Here is a 13,128-nt window from a genome sequence, read left to right as displayed (position 1 = left end):
TATATTAACCAGTTGTTGTGTCTCCTCAGAGATCCGTAACCAGTTGGTGGAGCAGTTCCGCTGTCTGGAGCAGCAGAGTGAGTCTCGACTGCAGCTGCTCCAGGACCTGCAGGACTTCTTCAGACGGAAGGCTGAGCTGCAGCTGGAGTTCTCCAGAGGACTCGACAAACTGGCTGAGAGATACTCCTCCAAGATCCGCACCGCCAGAGAGCACCAGCACTTCAAGTAAGTACTACTGAAACCAGAGTTTTACCAGTCAAAAGGCTCAATACTCAGTATTTATTTTGATACCACAATGGCGAAAGAAACACATTTTCTAGACTATAGAATACAATTTTCAACACAAAATATGGTAGTTTTTTCAATATTACTTTGTTGTAAAAATAAACTGTATAGATTAAAACCCTTCATTAATTATTTAGGAAATGTTCAACTTAGTCCGTTTGATGTGATCTTTTTCAGCATCAGTACTTTATAGTTTCTAGTTTTGATACTAGTTTTACTATAAATTTTTGTATATCTTACATTTTAAAGGAACACAAATCTATGCAGAGGCAAATCCATTCATACTACCGGTAATTAGGTTAGGGTTATGTTATGGGTTATGTTTTAGCAATAAAATACCAGTAGTTAATGCCATACTTTAATGCTATACTTGCACTTCCACACAGAACACTAACATCTCCATGGACTATTCACTAGAAAAATTACAAAGTAGTGCACCTTAAAGATCTATGAAATAGACTTAAATCCGTAAATAGGAACAGGTCTTTCTCAACCTTAAATACACATGATTTTATTATGCTTAGTCAATCACATGTAATATACAACAGTACCTTAAGCAAATGAAGCTATACCACCTATTAGGACTAAATGAAGTCTGATTCATTGTTTCTATACTTTCACGCATCCACAGTGACCACACAGAGCCTTGACTGCCAACAGAATTACAAACAGACAACAGTGTGCTGCACACACACACACACACGCACACACACACACACCCATACACACACACACACAAACAAACACACACACGCACACACATACACATACGCATACACACATACATAGCCAGGCCAAGACAGTGTCCTGAGGCAGCTGTATTTCCCCAACTAGGTCACTCTACCACCCCCCTTTACTTTTAATGTGACTGTCATGTCTGCTATCAAACAATTGCCCACTCCACACAGCCTCAATAGTTTCATTCTTTCACTGAAAATACTCGAGACTGGAAACAATGCGCTTGGTTTGATCCAGATAGAGTCAGATTGTTGTGTTAGCGTAAGAGAAACTAACATGTACCCCATAGCAACCCGAGGTATTACTGCATGGATGCTCAGACCAGCCTTCAGCTTAATTTGACTTTTAGATCATGCTCCTCTACACTGCACATCCACATGCAGTTGACTGGAAGAATCAGATATAGGGCTCTACAATACATAGCTAATGTATTGTTACGAATCCAATGTCCAATAACTAAGGGTGCACAGTATATTGCAACTGAACTGAAATCACAATTTGAGTGGGCATATTATTAACAGAAATGGCTGCAATTATTTAGATAATACGGATTCACCTGCAGAGAACAAAATATCTTATATGTCAAAATGTCTTTACATAGAAAAAATGTTATACCTGTAGTTTAGACATCTACAAACCTGTTCTGAAATTCATGGGATTCTTTTATTAGTTTAACTAATATTTCAGTATTTTATCTAATCTGAATGCTCCAAGAGTTGTTTCAGTGTGCCTAAGTAAGCCTAAATGAAAATGCTTTTTATTTGGCTGCTTTTGCCACATCAACACATTAACTTTTTTCATGTAGAAAGTTGATTTCAAAAAGTTTGTTGCATACTAAATGAATAGTAATCAAGACACAGGGAATGAAGTAAACTTGAGGAGTTCACTGTTGCTTGGTCATGAGTAAATAAATGTGTATTCAATTTTTAAAATGTATTTATTTTAGTATGGATAAAACCACAGCTAATACTTGCAATATTTTGTTCCAATGAGCTCTTACTGTTTATACATATCCAGCTAGTGTTGTTATGATACTAAAATTGATACATGATACTCAATTTCAATTCTAAGTAATAGATGAATCAACACTCAATACCAGTTCCAAGAGAATGATAATAATAATAAAAAAAAACGTTTTCTTTAGACAGTAGAATGCAAGTTTCAGCATTAAATCATGTACTTTCTCTTATATTACCATCTGGTCTAATATCTGTGTAATGCTTCAGTTGTCGAGGTTGGTGCCATAGTGGTCCATAGGCATATACTGGTCTATGTGCTCTGGTACTTGTTCTGATACAGCTCCAGACCATTCTGAAGCTTCACTTCTGTCCTATGAATGTGTCTTTTTCAGTATCGATACTATACTTACTACAGCTATTGTAAGTAGACACTGATTTGAGTATCGATTAGTATCTGATTTCCCGATACTTTTGATGACACTATGCCCGACAGCACTGCAGATAACCATTTGGACATTGATAAGTGAAGCATTAGCCAGAGGGGAGACCTGAGAAAACAGGCCACATAATCTGTCTTTACACTGGTGTCCTAGTTTCAGCCGCGTCATTTTAAATGGTCATCAGTGAACCTGCCAGTCAGTCCAGTCTCATGACCTCACCACAATGAATACACTCAAGTCCCTGTTATTAAACTTAGCTCTATAATCTATGACCTATTATTGTATTGTAATGTAACACAAGGATTGGTTTCACAAAATAAACTCAGGAAACAGTTTAGGAGCCACTGGTAGCTGCAGTGTTCATTCTGAGACCACATGTTTGCTCAGTGGAAACTTTGATTGGTGTGGTGAAGTTATGGTTGCACCAACAGGAAGTGAGTACACATATGAGCTTTCTTGAGTCTTGCTTTCATCATCGTTTGACCCACTTCTGAGAAACTTGAAAACTTGAGTGATATTCTTTGGAACTTGGGAAACGTTTCTTTACCATGCACCCTGCCCTCATGATTATAAAAAGTACCCAACAGGTAGAGCTGTGGGAATAAATTATTGTATTGACTGATAACTTTTCAAATTTTCATATTAAATATAAACAAAAATGGCAGCCTTTATTTAATTATTTCCGCACATAAACTGTACAGACTTTTAATCAGTGCAACATGTTTTTGCTGACAGAGATTTAAAACCCCAAGCTGATCCTTGATGATTTGAAATAATTGGATCTTGGTTTGATTAAAATCTGATTAGTGGAACAGCTCTACTAACAGGGCAATCTTATTAAATGGCATATTGTTGAAAATTGATAAAATTTTGTATTTTTGTTGAAAAATGACCAAATATTGTTACAAAATGTTAATTATCCAGAACAATAGATAAATGCAATCAGCAAAGCCATTTTACTCTATCTCATCTACTGTCTAATTGATGTATTCAGATCTTCCTGAGTGGATAATCGGTCTAATACTTGTTTGTCTCTTCTTTAGGAAAGACCAGCACCTCGTCTCCACGGTCAACTGCTGGTACCTGGTTTTGGAGCAGACGCGGAGGGAGAGCAGGGACCACGCCACCCTCAGCGATATCTACAACAACAACGTGATTGTGCGGCTGGCTCATATCGGAGAGGATGTCATCAGACTCTTCAAAAAGGTCAGAACAGAAAAGAAGCTACAGCCCAAAACAATTAGTAACTCGGACAGATTGGGTAACTAATGGATACAATGGAAAACATGGCATAAAGCAAACAGACATTTTGTATTGTCAACATTAAGGCTTCAGTTTTATGGTGATCATACCTAGAGCTGGGCGATATGGATCAAAAAATATATCTCGATATATTTTGCTATATCTCGATATACGATATATATCTCAATATCTGTACAGGAAAAAATAACCCCCTAAAACTGAAAACTGCAAAAACAAATCTGCCAAATTCCACAAGGTCCTTTTTTTTTTTAAATTAAAATGTAAGAGGTCAGCAGTTCATATAGGAACATTTAAGATTACAAAAAACCCTAATTACATAAATGATAATTTAACTGTAAAATAAAAGAAATAAAACATATTTCCTTCTTTTCATTCATAAATAAAACAACTCAACACAAGCTTATCTTTGCATTAACACTGTTATCCAGACCATAACCAGAACTATGAGCTCCTTTAGCAGAAGAAGCTCAGGATGTTCTTTATTTTAACAGATCCATGTTCCTATCCAGCAGTAAGGAGCTCTGAGGTTTCCCACAATCCACTGCAGATCAAACCCAACGTTTCCAAACTCTATTGTACAAAGTTACACTGCAACAGATTATTAATAAAAATCTTCTGCATAAATAGAATTTACATGACTAAACTTTACAAGATATATAGCATAACGACTCTAGAGCCACATCAGCCCGTTTGAGATTACAATGTGTGTTTTTTTTTTTTTGCAGCTTTGCACAGACTTGTTTACGTTTTACAGAAATGAAATTGAAAAAGAGCAGGGCTAATTTGCATAAACAGCGTACTCCACGTGCTGCTCATGCGGTTCAACTTCTTTTGAACTAAAGGACACGACTTGGTGGAACATGAGGATGTGCTGCTGGTGGTTTTGTCTGTAAATGGTGTAAAAGATTCGTGGCGCTAGAAGCTTTTCACTGGCACCAACTTTCGGCGTTCACGGCGATAGTGAGGAGTGAATGAGACACGAGCGAACAAAATCAGGGAGGCGGAGGCGCACGGGCGACGACAGAGAAGACAATCAAGCGAAGCGGCGAAATCAGAATTGAATATAAGCATTATCTCGATATATACGATATGTCAGAATTGATATCGAGTTTAAAAAATATCTCGATATATTTAAAATATCGAAATATCGCCCACCCCTAATCATACCTAACATTTTATAGTTTACATCTTCAAAGGAGGAGAAATGGAAATTAATTGTATCGTTAATTTGTAATCTGCATTTAAAAATGTACTATATATCTTTTCCAATGCACATTTGTCTATTGTCTGTTGTCTTTCCACAGATCTGACAGGTAAATTGGCCTGGTGGCATCACATAGCATAGTACACCTTTAGACAAAATGCCAGAATAGTAGTTATTATACAGTAGTTAGTTGCTATTATACAAAATTAGACATCACAGCAGTTTCTTGGCAATGTATTTTTTATGCAGATTACGCATATTCTCTCCGTGACTGCACAATAGGCTAATTCTCATTAGCCGCCCACTGCTCCAGACAGGAGGCCTCTACATTATTGAAGAATTGGTTGAAAGTAGAGGACACATTTGCCTATCAACACAAGGCAGAAAATTACTTTAATTGATTAACACATGATAGAAACATAGAATGTCTGTCTAATTTTCCCAAATCTTGGATGTCTCTTGGTTGATGCAACACAATATTTGGTGTATATTATTTTACATGATCATTGTAATATAATATATAAGTAACATAAATTGACTTCAGCATAAAATAACCAAATGGAAAAAGGTGATATAGAAAGGGTCACTTTCACTTTTTGAGTGAAATCTCTTATGTCCATTACTACAAGTGTGACTAAAGCCAACTTCTGTGCTTTACACCTCTTGTATTTTCTCTTCTAATACTTCTGAAAGCCCCACATAGTGCTTGTGATTTAAAGCTGTGATGAAGCCTTTGCCTTTGGGATGTTAGATCACTATCATTTGACAGCAGCGGCACTCTGATAATTTATGCCCAGAAGGAGGACAGGAGGGAGGAGGGAAGAGTCCTGGGGAGAGGAGAAAGAGCAAAGGGGCACATTGTATCCCACCACAAAGAGGGCAACTTATAACCTATAGTGGGGATTGTCCAATATTGATTTTTCTAACCGATACTTATATCCTGTATTTGTCCTACTGTTGAGACAAATAATAGATATTGGCCTCTATAGTAAGAATAAAAATTATGTAAATTTATAGTAAGGTTTACAAACTCACAAACATTTCACCTTTGTAAAAAAAAAAAAAAAAAAAAAGAAAAGAAACAATGCTCTTCTACTTTCATTTTTACGAATTAGTCTGTTTAAAAACCAAATCTAATGCACTGAGGACAAACTGGGAAGGACGCTTCAAAGGCCAAAATCTGCAAAGTGACACAAATGATAACACATCCAGTGAAACAATAATCTGGTTGTACTGTCACATTCACACTACTGCAGGGCTAATGAATTACAGATGTACTGGAGGAATGAGTCAGGCCTGGCTTCTGTCAAGTCTGTCAAGCCAAAGTCAAAATGTGCTTATTGTGCTAAACTTTGAATTCCTGTCACATTTACCACAAAATGCTCCACTGCTGTTTTGACAAGTGGTCCCTGGGATGTGACAAATAGCAGGACTGATTGGAGCTAAGCGGGGTTGTATATCGTCTCTACAGGATTTTCAGAGCCACACTTCACCGGGCCCTAAGCCTCGTCACGGGACATGTCCGATTCATCATAGGCTCTTAGCTTCTGTAACAGAGCTGGAGCAGAGACACAAGCAGCTCAAATGTGCTGCAGTTACCGCTTCAGTCTGAGCTATTTTTGTCTCTGTGAGCACTTTGGGCATTGTATTAGGTCTCCTCTGGTGCAGGCCGTGATAACGTTTTACTGAGCGCTGACAGCCATTCGCAAGTCACTACTGGCACAATGCATTCATTTATTACTAGATGTAAAAGTAGTGAGGCATAAGTTTGTATACTTTCACTTCACTGGAATAACTATCACACTAATAAAATAAAATAAAAAATATTATAATGGGTTATTTGTTCTACTTGCATACATTTTAGAATACATGTTAGTCCCTCCATCCATCCATCCATTTGTATATTCAAGCACTAAGAATGCACTGGTTTGTGACATTTAATATTTCTTAAACTTAATAATGCTTTATAATATTTACACTTTAATTAGCCTTAATAAACTCCTTGATCAAGAAGTCTAAATCAGTATTAATAAACATTGTTTATTATGAATCTGAATTATGAAAGTCTTTGTTCATGCTTTAGTAAGGCTAATTAATGTGTATTTATTAAAAGTGGTTTAACATTAGGCTTACTTAAAATACTATGAATTGTAATGCCTAACATTTATAATGCACTTTACAGACTTGTCGAAACCTCTGTATGCTTCGCGTTCCACTGTAGTCATTATTCATTCATTCTACTCTCAGTGGTGGTAAATGTCAAAGATAAATCAAAAAACATTATACCTTTTCTTTTATTTTTACAGAGCAAAGACATTGGCGTCCAGATGCATGAAGAACTTGTGAAAGTCACCAATGAGCTCTACACTGTGAGTAAACCTCAATGATCCCCATATCACTGTCAACATTTAAATAGCAATATCAATAATCATCATTAATGTCAAAAATATACTGTCTCATTATGTATAAAACCTGCTAATCCTGTAGTTCAGACCTCTGCAAACATGTTCTGAAATGGATGTGTGTCTTCTTGTATAAGTTTAACAGTTCAATTTTCAGTCTACTCTCAGTTATTAATGGCCTTTAATGTATTTAAAATGTGTACTGTGATATCTCAAATCTCTAGTCACAATCTCACTTACTTGTCAGAAAACTACAATTGGATTTTTTCTTAAATTGTTCAGCCTTACAGTTCAGCCCTGTGGCTCTTACTTGTACTACAGCAGCTGCCCTGACTGTGCTCTGGAGATAGGCCTTATCAGCTCACTGCTCCTGAACAGGTCTCTTCTTCCTTGTTCTCAGGGTCACAGAAGGAGAAAATTAGCATTCCTCCTCCTGCTGTGCCTTTCCACATGAGCTGAAGGATAGAGCGTTCTTGCAACGCTCAGGGCACAGTCAGCACTCTCTGTGCTGTAGGTGCGCTCAGTAAACATAAGCAGCTGTGATGTTAGCGGCTAATCTAACATGTAACTGGCCCTATCAGTGTGTGGTAATGGGATAACATGTCAGAAGGTGCATTTGAGAATGTGGTTTAACAGACCAATACTGTACATGCATCCACTATTGAAGTTTGTATAGTGGTGCAGAGGCAGTGCGGGTACTATTTGTTGTAAGTAGAGGCAATATTTTGAAGATTTGAATATAGAAAAGAGAAAAATTATATGAAAGAAAATACATTTGCCGTTAAATCTTCAAAAAAGGTATATAGATGTTTTGGGAGGAATCATTTTTCTATCCATTCATTTTTTTTGCATGTTTTCAGTACATTACTGATGGATTGCAAAAATATAATTTGATTATAGGCTATCCTCAAATATATTAAAATATTTGTTTTACGTTTACATGTATTTATGATTTATTTTACATGAGGTGGCAGAAATATTTCCCCATTCCATAGGTTAATGGTTTTATCCCATTGTAAAAATATAATATGACCAGTCCATCGACTTTTATAGCGATGTATTTTGTCTTACAGCCCTAGAGCTACACAAAAATCTCTATACAGACCAGTTGTTGTTTTTTTTAATGCACAAATGCTTCTTAAATGAATCATTATATGGTCTTTCTTTGGTGATTCTATTAGGCATTAAAAGACTAATCTAATTATGTTAGATTTTTTCTAATGGCTACATACTCTAAGACAAGATCATATTGATAAAACTCAGCGCCCACCATTGTCAAACAGCTTGTACTTAATCACTTGTCTCCTAATTAGAAAGATATTGTCTAACTTTTCACAGTTATTCATGAAAATTAAATTCAATGAAAATTATTAACCAATGAAAATATTTGACATGTTGTATTCCCCACCATTGTTCTTCCTTGGTTTCTACATTAATAAGTCTGCATACACAGGGAATAATGATTGGATTTTTTCTACATGATACTAGCATGACAGAGATCCAGACTTATCCAGGCGTGTAACATTATCCAGCACTTTACTGTTCTCCTCATATTGATTTTTCCTCAGTGCTCTTCATGCATTATTTAACATCTTCAGATCTCACACAGACAGCATAAGGAATAGCTGAAGACTGTTAAAATCAACTATATTTAGTGTTATGTGATTTATATAAAAGTTTTCATAATCTTATGTGCTGTTGAAAGTTACTTAGACCTCACTGCTACTCCAAATCAAGGCATTTTGTGGAATTGTATACAGTTATTGGTCTCACGTCTCCACACGTGTCTTGTAATTTGGCCTGGTGGTGTCACCTGCTTGTCTTATGGCAAACATTTTAGGCTAAGCAATATCTCCATGGAGACAATAAGCAGGTGACAAATCCTCTACCTAAAAATCTCCATTGTGTACAGTATAGTAGTATTTATACTGTAGTGGTTAATTGAGGTATTATGACTAGTTGTATTAGTAACAATACTAGTTATGGTAATTGCAGTAGTAATAGTGTTAGTTGTAGCATTAAGTACAGCATTGACAGTAATGCATAGCCTACTAGGTTGAAGGTTATAGGTTTGGCATTTTGGGGTTAACTGTAGGCTACTTTCCTCCTTAATTTTGTGTGAGTTTGTGTTTGTATATCACCGTAACAATATCGCATTGAGCGGCCCTAGTTTCTATTTTTGGCCTTAATCTTTTCTACCATCGATCTCACTGTCCTTTTCTGTACATCAGTGTCAGGCTGTTGCTAGGAGACAAGAAGTTAGGGCACGGTATAGGAAGACAATATGAGGTGTGACTTTTATATTGGATTTGGAGGCTATCACATGTCATGTTAGTTTGTCAATAAACTTGAGTATTGTAGAAAGATTGTGTTTTGCTTAGACATTGTAATCATTGGCTCACATTTCTTGATGAATAGTTGTCAGTCTTTTAAGAAAATGTGCTAAATTAGTCTATGCAAAAGTAGGACTTCACAAGTCCCGGTAACACCTATTAAACAGGAATACAGTATATAGGATATAGCTCAGAGCTCAATAAATCCAAAAAGTGTGCCAAGGTTTACTTTTTAAAAAAAGAACTATTATAATAATGAATAATATTTTTACATACTTTGTAGGCGTAGTATACGGGTTAACATGTAATGAATCTAGAGTTCACCATTGCACAAACCACACTGGTGCTGGACTGATACTAAACCTGGAACTAAAACTGGTCTAGAACCAAGTCTACTTCAGGAGTAAACCACACTGAAACCAATTATAGATGAATGTGTTACAAAAAATATGATAGATTTTTATCTTTTCTTATTATATTTAAACTTTCTGACCTCCCTGAACAAAAGTTCTTTCTCTTGTTGTTCAGGTGATGAAGACCTACCACATGTACCACACTGAGAGCCTGAGCGCCGAGAACAAACTGAAGGAAGCAGAGAAACAGGAGGAGAAGCACAGCCACAAGTCCAACGACTCTGGTCTCCTGCGCTATGGCCACGACGAGCGGCCGCAGAGACGCAGCTCCGTCAAGAAGATGGAGAAGATGAAGGAGAAGGTGAGGGATTTTAGGCTGCAATTACGGAGAAGGTGAAGGATTTAAGGGTGTAATTACCTCCACACATCATTTCACGGTCTTGTCGAGTTGACATTTCAGATTGTAAGAATTGGATAGTCTACTGATTATCTCAAGCTAATACCACCATGTGTATTAGAGCCGAATTACCACATATAATCCATTTTAATGGTAATAAACTTATCAGTCATTAGAGGTCAGATCTCTGGAGAGGCGAGTACCCTCACGGTAAGAATGCATGTGAGTGGCAGACTCAGAAAACTTACTTTAGGGACTCTGTAAGGGGTCTGAAACCTTCTTTTAGCCAGGGAAATGTTGTGTTGTCTGGAATATTCTTCAAAATTGAATAAAACTTAGAGATCTCCATGGAGACAAACAGGAGGCTCCACCAAAACAAGTATTTTTGGCAATAAAAAGCTTGTAATTAAAAAGATATACATTTTATACCATACTGTATTCCAGGTGACAGACCCTCTACCAGAAAAGCTGTATAAGCTATATAGAACACCTTTGCTATGGTGTAAGAATGTTTTATTAAAGAAACCGACAACTATTTGATGGACAGAGGAACAAAGTATTAGACTAGGCAAGTGTCGGGTGAGGACATAGGGCTCACACTATATGGAACAGTATGTTATTTCAAGTTAAGCACTGTCCAAATCTAATCTAATGTATAGAAGCATTTATAGTGCATTAGGAATCCATTTTACATCTTACACTGATGGCACTATCTTCTCCTTCTCCCCAGAGACAAGCAAAGTACTCAGAGAACAAACTCAAATGCACAAAAGCCCGCAACGACTATCTTCTCAACCTCACTGCGACCAACGCCCTGGTGGCCAAATACTACATCCACGACGTCTCAGACATGATTGATGTGAGTAGCACCTGCTTTCATTCTAAATATTGATTGTAGCTACAGCAACGCACATTTGTCTGCCATATTTCCTGTAATAATTGTTTATATGAAAAACATCAGTGTAGCTACTGTCTTTAGGAAATCCTTGTAGTTCAAATTCAAACTCACTGCTAGGCTAAACTGGTTATGCATATGTACCACAAGCTCTACTGACTAAACCAAACCTCATGACACATGTGGTATTATGAGCAATGAGAGTAATTGCAGGGACTTACATAGCATTGTTGTATTGCTAGGTTTCAGATGACAGCACAACATTGCAAAGGACTATTATATTTATGTCATAATGAAGGAATACTATTGTTAATTGCTGACGTTTCTTATATGGTAGCTAATTCAAATGTGTAGTTTCTAATAGAAATTACTGGGTTCGGCATTTGAGCTTTTTCCTTTTGGATATTTTGAAAGGAAATGTTATCAACAGGGGAAACTGGCTCATGACATTCATCACATTTCAGCAACACACAACAACTCACACTAAATTTAGCAAAATTCAGAAGACAACTAAACAAACGCTGATACACAGTATGAGATCATGAATGAACTTTGACCTCAGCAGGTAATGATTATGATTATTGGGAGAGAAAGTGCAAGGTGATAGGTTGAGATACTGCATGAGTTGTGCAAATGCACAGGAAAAGATTGAAGGATTGTTTGTTGATCTCATAATCCAGTTTGTAACTCATACATTTTATCTCCACACAGTGTTGTGACTTGGGTTACCATGCCAGTCTAGCACGCACATTGAGAACCTACCTATCTGCTGAGTACAGCTTGGAAACTTCTCGTCATGAAGGTCTGGACCAATTGGAGGGAGCAGTGGACGCTATGGACATCAGAGGAGACAAGCTCAAGTTCATGGACATGCACAGCCAAATATTCTGTCCTCCTGCACGGTTTGACTATCAGCCTCACATGGGAGACGAGGTGAGGGGAAGAGGAGGAAGAGGAGGGCTAGTGATGATCAGTGTTGGGAAATAACTAAATACATGTACTAAAAATGCATATTCATAAATCCAATTTTGAGTAACTGTATTCTGGTTCAGTTTCTTTTGGTGGTATGCAAAAAAGAATCCACTGTAGTACTAGAAATTCAGGCTTTAAACTGCCCAGTATCAGTGAGAGAAAAACAAAACACAGCTCTTGTGCATGCATGTGTAATTATTTGTTCTCTAATGAGTAATACATTAATGCTTTGCAAACTGGTAGTACACACACAAAGCTGTTTAGAACTTTATGTCACGTTTACTCACAAAATAATGCAACTCATTGTGAAAGTATTCTAAGTATTCAGAATACAGAACTCTGATTGTACCATGATTGTGTAACAATATGTTACAAAATACATTTTAAGTCAGGTCGTCAGTATTTTGTAACTAAATATATCATCAAAGTATTCTTTCCAACACTGCATGTGATGAAGTATAATGTATGCATATGGAGGCTGATTCTTATTCAAGGTGCTGTTGTCCTCTGTGGCAGGTGTGTCAGGTGAGCGCCCAGCAGCCGGTCCAAACAGAGCTGCTCATGCGCTACCACCAGCTGCAGTCTCGGCTCGCCACACTAAAGATAGAAAATGAAGAGGTAAGGGAAAAAAATAGGTGTATAATGTTACATAGACGACAACATAATAAACATGAACACACTGGATATGATAGTCCAAATGTAATATATTTAGAACTGTTGCAAATTTCAGTATGACATTGCTGTGACATTGTTGTGAGCTGAATCCAACCTGAATAAGTCACAAACAAGGTTCTTTCTATCGACTTTATTAAAAAAATTTGGTCAGATAATCAAAACTTTACCCTAACTCCTAACCCTTTAAGTAGTTACTAATCCCAAATCATTCT

General features: G+C 36.9%; 1 protein-coding gene across 4 annotated transcripts in view; it reads left to right on the top strand.

The window, feature by feature from the left end:
- Positions 1–13,128, top strand: part of LOC110168586 (SLIT-ROBO Rho GTPase-activating protein 3-like) — a 36,195-nt gene that overhangs the window by 9,100 nt on the left and 13,967 nt on the right. For all 4 annotated transcript variants that reach the window (XR_008633088.1, XM_020934034.2, XM_055160373.1 and 1 more), the window contains exons 2-8: positions 30–225; positions 3,466–3,628; positions 7,196–7,258; positions 10,153–10,338; positions 11,105–11,233; positions 11,981–12,202; positions 12,758–12,859. Coding sequence is in view for 3 of the 4 variants with exons in the window: in XM_020934034.2 (XP_020789693.1) it covers positions 30–225; positions 3,466–3,628; positions 7,196–7,258; positions 10,153–10,338; positions 11,105–11,233; positions 11,981–12,202; positions 12,758–12,859 (1,061 nt within the window). In the remaining variant the exon portion in view is untranslated. The remainder of the gene's footprint in view (positions 1–29; positions 226–3,465; positions 3,629–7,195; positions 7,259–10,152; positions 10,339–11,104; positions 11,234–11,980; positions 12,203–12,757; positions 12,860–13,128) is intronic.

Source organism: Boleophthalmus pectinirostris, unplaced genomic scaffold (assembly GCF_026225935.1).
Source record: "Boleophthalmus pectinirostris isolate CB_2022bp ecotype Guang Dong unplaced genomic scaffold, ASM2622593v1 HiC_scaffold_3, whole genome shotgun sequence".
NCBI classification, from domain to species: Eukaryota; Metazoa; Chordata; class Actinopteri; order Gobiiformes; family Gobiidae; genus Boleophthalmus; species Boleophthalmus pectinirostris.
Note: the sequence above shows the minus strand (reverse complement) of the source record. Positions and strands in the feature narration are given on the sequence as shown.